Genomic DNA, 7,520 nt, shown 5'->3' with positions numbered 1-7,520 from the left:
CGATATTTAGCAGAATTCGAAATTCCGAATGTAAATATTTTCTTTTGACCGAAAAATAAATTCATACAATTCCATGGTTTTAACTTTTGTTCGAGTCAACAGAATAATTTTTGTTAGAAGGGCAATTAGTATAATTTCATCATCTTGTTAACTTGTTCAAGTATTTATGTGTCTTTTGAAAACATGTTTTTTGACATTTTATTTGCTGACGTAGGAGAATATTAAATATTTATGAAATTATATTCGCAAGTGAAACGTTTTATCTACGTCGAAAGAAAAACTGAATATTAATAAGATGATCCTTAGAATTTATTTGGTCCTTAGAATTTATTTATTAACTTACCATAGGGTAAGTTATTGTAATGGGCCGAAAATCGAAATTGAAAATTTTTACATTTCTCAACGTTTTGAAGATTTCTGAACATTTTGGCATACCTCAGAAAAAATGGATGTGTGTTCCAGTCACGCTTTCGGGCGCACAGATCAACCGATTTAAATGGTTTAAAAAACAATCGATATCTATTGATAGTGAGAAGAGCTGATTAGTTTTTGGCAAAGGCAGGTCCAGCAGTTACGGAGATAAAGAGCAATGAGTGCAGAAAATAGAAATCGAGTTTTTGAGAGAACGGAGCATCCGATTTGAATGATCTAAAAAACATTCAATTATTAATGATTGAGAGAAGTGTTTATTAGTTTTTGGCAGAGGCAGGCCCAGCCATTTCGAAGATACGGAGCTAAATGTGTAAAAAATTGCAGTTTTTGAGAGAACTAAGCCTCCGATTTGAATGATTCAAAGAACTTTCTGCTTGTCTTAACAAAATAATTGATTTTGGAAAAAAAAATTTACTTCCAACCTTTTGTTCCACCTTTTTTTTTCAAAAAAAAATTTTTTGTATATCGAAAATAATTCAGATTTTATTTTAGATTCTGATTATAGTTCTAATATATTTTAAACAAATAATTTCAACTTTGCAATTCAGTTTATATAATTCTTATAAATATTAGACAATGTTACAATATTAATAATAATCTATTTGAAAACATTCAGTATTCCTCGAACATTTCGTTACGGTACGGGAAGTTCCAGCAATTTGCCTTCAGGCACGATGCCATACACCCCACTAGTTTCATTGATATATCGGGATCATTCGCAGAAGTATACCTAATCATTTTTTTAATTAATTGTATAAATAAGTTTTTGTCAAAAAACATATGTCTAAACAATGAAATAGATGGTTTATTTTTCGTAAGAATGTAAGTAGGATTTGACAAGGAATTTACTTCAAAATATATAATAAAAAAATATAACAATTAAGAAGTACAGTGAATACGATTTAGATCATCGAAAATATTTACACCAACTCACTCAATAATTTGTGACAAGTATACCTTTATCAAAGACATCTAGACTGAAGGTGAACAAAAAAAAAAACAAATGCCAAATATTCCATTATTACCATCGCAACAGGCGTTTATTGCAAAACAAAAGGTAGTAATACTTTTGAAGCTTGTAAAAGTAATAATTTGTAAATTTCATCAATTTTCGTAATTATTTGCCGACCATCGCAAAAATGCTCAGTTGTAGACAACTGACCAAACTTCAAGAGTTAGCAAAGTTAGTTCAACTCGAACGGAATGTAATTCTAAAACGGAATTACTACAATAGAGGAATCATTGGAAATAGAGAAGTTGTGGGCTATGGTCTTAACGGAAGTTACAGTTACTACGAGAGCACTATGTTTCCCTTCCCTGCAGTCAGATGGATGGAAAACACACCTGAAATAATGGCTTTGCGCGAGAAGGAGAAAGGTATTCGTGAAATTGTTTCTATTGTAAATGTCAGGTTAGGAGGATGAGAGAGCTTTATGTTTCTGCTAGAAAATCCTATCTGCTTTTTATGTATTCTTAGCACTTTAAGTCATTCTGAATCGTTTGTCACCAAACTTGGGAGGTGCCTGTATGTGAGCAAATATGTGACCTTCAACGATGTTGACCCGAAAATGGCTGCATTAATTTCAATTGTGGTGCATGGCATCGTGCTTTAAGCAAAATCGCTGGAACTTCCCGTACCAAAAACTAAATTATTAAAGAAATTAGATTTCTGAAATTTTTGAAAAAAAAAATACTTTTTTGATAAATTATATATATTTTTTTGTATTGATTTAGATTTTTTTTTTGAAATATTGAACATTTTTTTCATATAAAAGCGCTGCATAACTGATTCGGAGTCAAAATATCAAAGCGTGTAAGCGCCGCGTAGTCGTCTAACGTGTAAACATTGATACGGAACCCATATAAACGTACACAAAATTTGTACTTATTAATACAGTCTTTATAACATATCTGATAATACAATGTACATATATCTAATGCTCATTTTTGACTGCAAATGGCATTATTTCAAAAAAAAAGTTCAAAATTTTGAAAAAAAAAGTTGAAGTTTCAAAAAAACTCAAATTTTGGAAATTTTTCATTTTGAAATAAAATCTAAATTTAGACAAATTCGAAAAATATTAAAATTAAAAAAAAAAGATTTGTTACAAAAAATCTGAGAATATTTCGAAACTTTGAAAATCAAAACGAATATTTTCAAAAATTTCCAAATTCTCAAAACATTTAAAAAAATCGATTTTTTCTTCAAAAATTCCAAAAATGTCGAACATTTGAAAAATTTCAAAATTATCAAAAAAATCAAATTTTAAAAAAATGTTGAAGAAATTTCACATTTTAAGTTGTTTTTAGAATAATAAGCCCAAAAAGCTTGTAAATATACAGTATGTATTTATAATAAATATAATATATTGATTATTTTCATTCTTCGAATTTTTAATTACGGTACGAAAAGTTCCAGCAATTTGCCTTAAGGAACGATGCCATACACCACTAGTAGAACATTAATTTTGGTCAATATATGTGTAGTAATTGCATCTATATAATAAATATAAATTGTTTATTCTTCAAAGTTCTTCAAATTTTTAATTACGGTACGGAAAGTTCCAGCAATTTGCCAAGGCACGATGCCATTCACCACTAGTAGAACATTAATATTGGTCAATAAATATGTACTAAATGTATCCATATAATAAATATAAATTGTTTATCATTCTATTAGGAGATTGGCGTAAGATGACAGTGGAAGAAAAGAAAGCTCTATACCGAGCCAGTTTCCGTCAAACATTTTCCGAAATGGACGCTCCTACTGGCGAGTGGAAAATCGTTTTTGGTATGGCTTTCTTTTTGCTGGGATTAGGATTCTGGTTTGCTGTAGTCATCTTTAACACTGCTAGAACTCCTTTACCCGAAACTTTGACTGATCCTGTTAGAAGAGAGCATATTTTGAGAAGGATGATCGATCTTAGAATGAATCCTATCGATGGACTTTCCTCGAAATGGGATTACGAAAATGATCGTTGGAAGTAAATAGATACTGGAAATTTAATTTAGTAAGGGCTGGTTGGGGACGTCATTTTAAACAATTTTAGAAGCGATAATTAATAATAATTCTAAATATATAATAAACACAACTTATCATCCAAACTCGAAATAAAGCATGCTAAGTGCTAAGGGCTGAATAGAAATATTTTAAGAGTTAAAAAAATATTAAAATGAACTATTCGGTAAATATTAACTAAGTAGCTATGAAAATCCTTTATGACGTCTTTAATTGGCCAACCAGTTATGTATTTAGAATATCAGTATTTAGTATTTTTATTTGTAACTTGTAGTTCAGTATTCAAAATTTATCACGTGTGAAAGTTGTAAGTAACAACCGAATGAAATCAATAATTGTAATACATTGAGTAAATATATGTAATATGCTTAATTCAAATAAAATGTGCTTTTTGAAGACTTGCCAGTACTTACACTTTACCAACAGTAATGCTCAATTACAAACAATGTGAATGGCAATTATGTGAATAAGTTTTTGCAAAAAATAAAATACATGTTCAATTATTCAAAATTTTTATTTTTTTTATTATCTACGCCTAATGAAGTAAACAACGCATTCCACTTATTAAAATTATGATTAATTGATAAACTCTAAGATCAAAAACATGTTTTTGAAATATACATAAATACCAGGATAATTTTAGCAGAACGATGAAATCGCGTTAATTTCCCTTCTCACAATATTTGTTTTGTTGTCTCGAAGAAAAGTTGATTACAGAATAATCAATGAAATGAGCGTTGGTTTTTATTTTTAAATTCACATTCTCCATGTGTTTAAAAATGTATTTTTCTATTTTAAATTTTTGTCAAAGCCAGAATGAGTAAAAAATCCGACCATTTGAGTTGAAAAGTTCACGATTTAAGTGCGATGTGACTGCGAACGAACGTGCCGGTGTGATATACGTCCAATTTGTTCGTTTCTTGCAGATGACATATGACCAACTCATATGACTAATATTAGACGATTTATCATCTCACATGCACACGATATAACATTACACTATGACTATATCTTTTAGAACAAGGAATGCACAAACGTTTTTCTCATTTCAATATAGACTTCGAAATACGTGAAAAAAATATTTCTAAAAAGGTTTTGTAGAAATGTTTCTAGAAAGTTTATCAGAAAAAAAAATTAAAATTTAATTATAAGTGAAAATGATTCAGTCGACTTTGTTCGGTTTATTTTGTTCCAATACTCTTGATATTTTCAAATGTTCAAAATGAATATAATATGATTGTCATTACAACTTCAACAGGAGTATCCATAAATTACGACATGAATAAATTCCAAGTCATAACATTGTTGTTTAATATACGTAATAAGGTAATTATTTAATGTACGTAATAACATTAATTCAAATTGTAAGAAATGTGATTATTCAATAGTAGTACAAAAAAGTATTCAAGTGATTAACTTTTGGTTGGTTTCATATACACAATATAATATATATATATATATATATATATATCAATTTAAATAAAAATTATTATTGATACTTTATTGTAGTCGATGAATTCAAATGTTGTATATTAAACTTCATTGCAAAAATGTTTTATAAAATAATAAAAATAATAAAGGCTAAAAGTTCTATATTTATTTCTCGTACGAATATGTACACCTCATACGTACCCACGTATGAAACAACAAGATATATCATTTTCCATTTAAAAAAGGTATGTATATATTCTACACAATGGTTCTAAGTGAATATATTTTTGGTATAGCATGTTGGATTTGTTTTATAAATGATGAATGAACAGAATATTCTGAATTCACGGAAGACAGAGAATAAAATACATACAGAGAATAAAAAATCAATATTTGTATTATAAATCGTATGCCATCATAAATAAGATATTTTTTGGATTTTAATTTCAAATTTGTTATATCATGGCACGATCCAGAAATGTGTCTTAGAGAACAATCGCATACCTCACTAATTAATTTGATATTTATACAGAACCCACAGCTAACAAATTGTACTTGCAATTTACTGTATTTTTTATATTATCCTTAAAATAAATCTATATAAATTACAACGTCCGATCTTGCGCGCGGTAGGATTACAGCAATCGGGCCGGTGGAGCGATCCATATCCCGTCGCGGTTTGTCATTGTCGTCCTTATTTTTCCGCGAGAACTCTGATCACAGGATCAAATGACTGACACAGCATCCGTCCGTTTGTTATTATGGCCGAGATGCAATTTGTCAAATGTCAACGATATTTTGTAACAATGTAAATTGTTCGCTTACTCGTATCGTGTTTCTGTTCGCGAAACAAATTTAACACCATGGAAACAAAGGCGGTTGGTGATATTGAAATTAGAGATATTTTCAATTAATTGTATTGGTAATCAAATATTATATTTCCTTATAAATTGAATGTTATTAGTTCGTCTTCAATTTTTGTGCAATTTATATCAGATATTCAATAGTAAGTCAACTTTAGTCATTGTATGCAAATATTGCATTTGAATTTCTAAATGCAAGAACTTACAAAATCATTAGCAACAAGTCGAGAATTCATAAATCAAAACGTGTTATATATTGGTTTTCAAACTAACCTACTGCCAATAAAGTCGCAAAGTAAAATTTCATTGTTAGTAATTGAATACATGTATATTGTTGAATATATTCATCAGTCTATGAATAGTGTTCTGATTTCAGTTTCTTTTTGCCAAATTCCCAAATTGAATTCACTGATTGCTCTTTAAATATTCAGAGCGCATAGCACGAAAGAATATTCAAAAACTTTCCGATATCTATTTTTATTTTGTTCGGATGGTATTCATGTATAACATGGATGAATATTGCTCAACAGTATTTATATATATACAATATATATATATATATATATATATATATATATACATATGCTTTTCCTGTTTTTATATAGTGAAAATTAATTTACAAACATCCGAGAAAAAAGTCTATCACAAGAATTGTAGTTCGAAAATTAATTTCAATATTCATCATTGTAGCAGTTACATGGTAAAAATTCCAAAATAATGTCTTCTTTAGGTTCTCAAATATTTTATACAAATCAATAAATAATCTTCCAAAAAATCGTGAATTTAACCGTTTATTAATGAAATCTTTTTTGAACAATAGTTAAGTATTTTTTTAATAAACGTATTTTTTTATAATTACAAATTTTATTGCCTAATATAAAATAAATATTTCTTTCTCAAGCATTTGATTCTATAATATAAATTCAATTATACAGAGCAAATAATTAAACAAAAATAATGTCCACTGCTCTATTTATGTACAAACAATAAAATTAGCTAAAAACCTAACGAATGTACACATTGCATTTAATGTAATACGAGTATTTATTTAGTTTAATTAAAGTTAATGCAATGTCGATTCGTAATATACATTATTATAATTAATTATATGCAAAAACATTTGAATAGAATAATTCATTCGCTAGAATTCAAGATATAAAATATTGCACATGTTAAATTAATCGTTATATAACTTGAACTACAGTTTTATTGAAATATAACAGAAAAATCCTTGTAAAGTTAGATGGCACAATTAACTATGAGTTTGAAAATACATATGAATAATATATTCTACAATCATTCAAACTTGTGAAAATTTCAAATTTCTTCTTTTATTCAATATCGAAAGTTTTCACAATACACTATTTACTTTGAACATATAAATTTAACTTTTTAAGGAAAACTAAGAAAAATCCGTTGAATCATACATAATAGTCATAACTTGATCTAACAAGTTAAAACTATTAAACACAATATTCCACTTTTTAAATATTTTTAAAAAATTATATAATAAGTTTTCAATGAATTGTATTATTTGAACTAATAACAAATGAATTAAATCAAATTAAATATTAACAAAACAGTATAATTTTTATCAATTTTAAATATTTATTTTAACAATTTTAATTTTTGGGTTAAAAAAAACGATTCGACGAGACTGAATATTTGTAAAGTAGCAGTGAATTTTAGTAAATTTGTAAAGTAGTTTTACTTAGTTAGCAAGTTTTAGTTCACTATATTGTATAAATTATGAAACTGAATCTAGACATAGGATC

At 27.6% G+C, this 7,520-nt stretch overlaps 1 protein-coding gene across 1 annotated transcript; it reads left to right on the top strand.

Annotated features, from left to right (window-relative positions):
• Positions 1-1,571: 1,571 nt before the first annotated feature.
• Positions 1,572-3,420, top strand: LOC113386215. Its single transcript, XM_026624009.1, has 2 exons — positions 1,572-1,809; positions 3,113-3,420. Exons 1-2 carry the CDS (start codon positions 1,572-1,574, stop codon positions 3,418-3,420), a joined length of 546 nt encoding a protein of 181 aa, XP_026479794.1.
• The last annotated feature ends 4,100 nt before the right edge of the window (positions 3,421-7,520 follow it).

This window comes from Ctenocephalides felis, unplaced genomic scaffold (assembly GCF_003426905.1).
Source record: "Ctenocephalides felis isolate EL2017-DRISC unplaced genomic scaffold, ASM342690v1 CF-g0.4_SCAFFOLD_03571, whole genome shotgun sequence".
Lineage (NCBI taxonomy): Eukaryota > Metazoa > Arthropoda > Insecta > Siphonaptera > Pulicidae > Ctenocephalides > Ctenocephalides felis.
The sequence above is the reverse complement of the archived record's forward strand: the minus strand, read 5'-3'. Positions and strand labels throughout refer to the sequence as shown.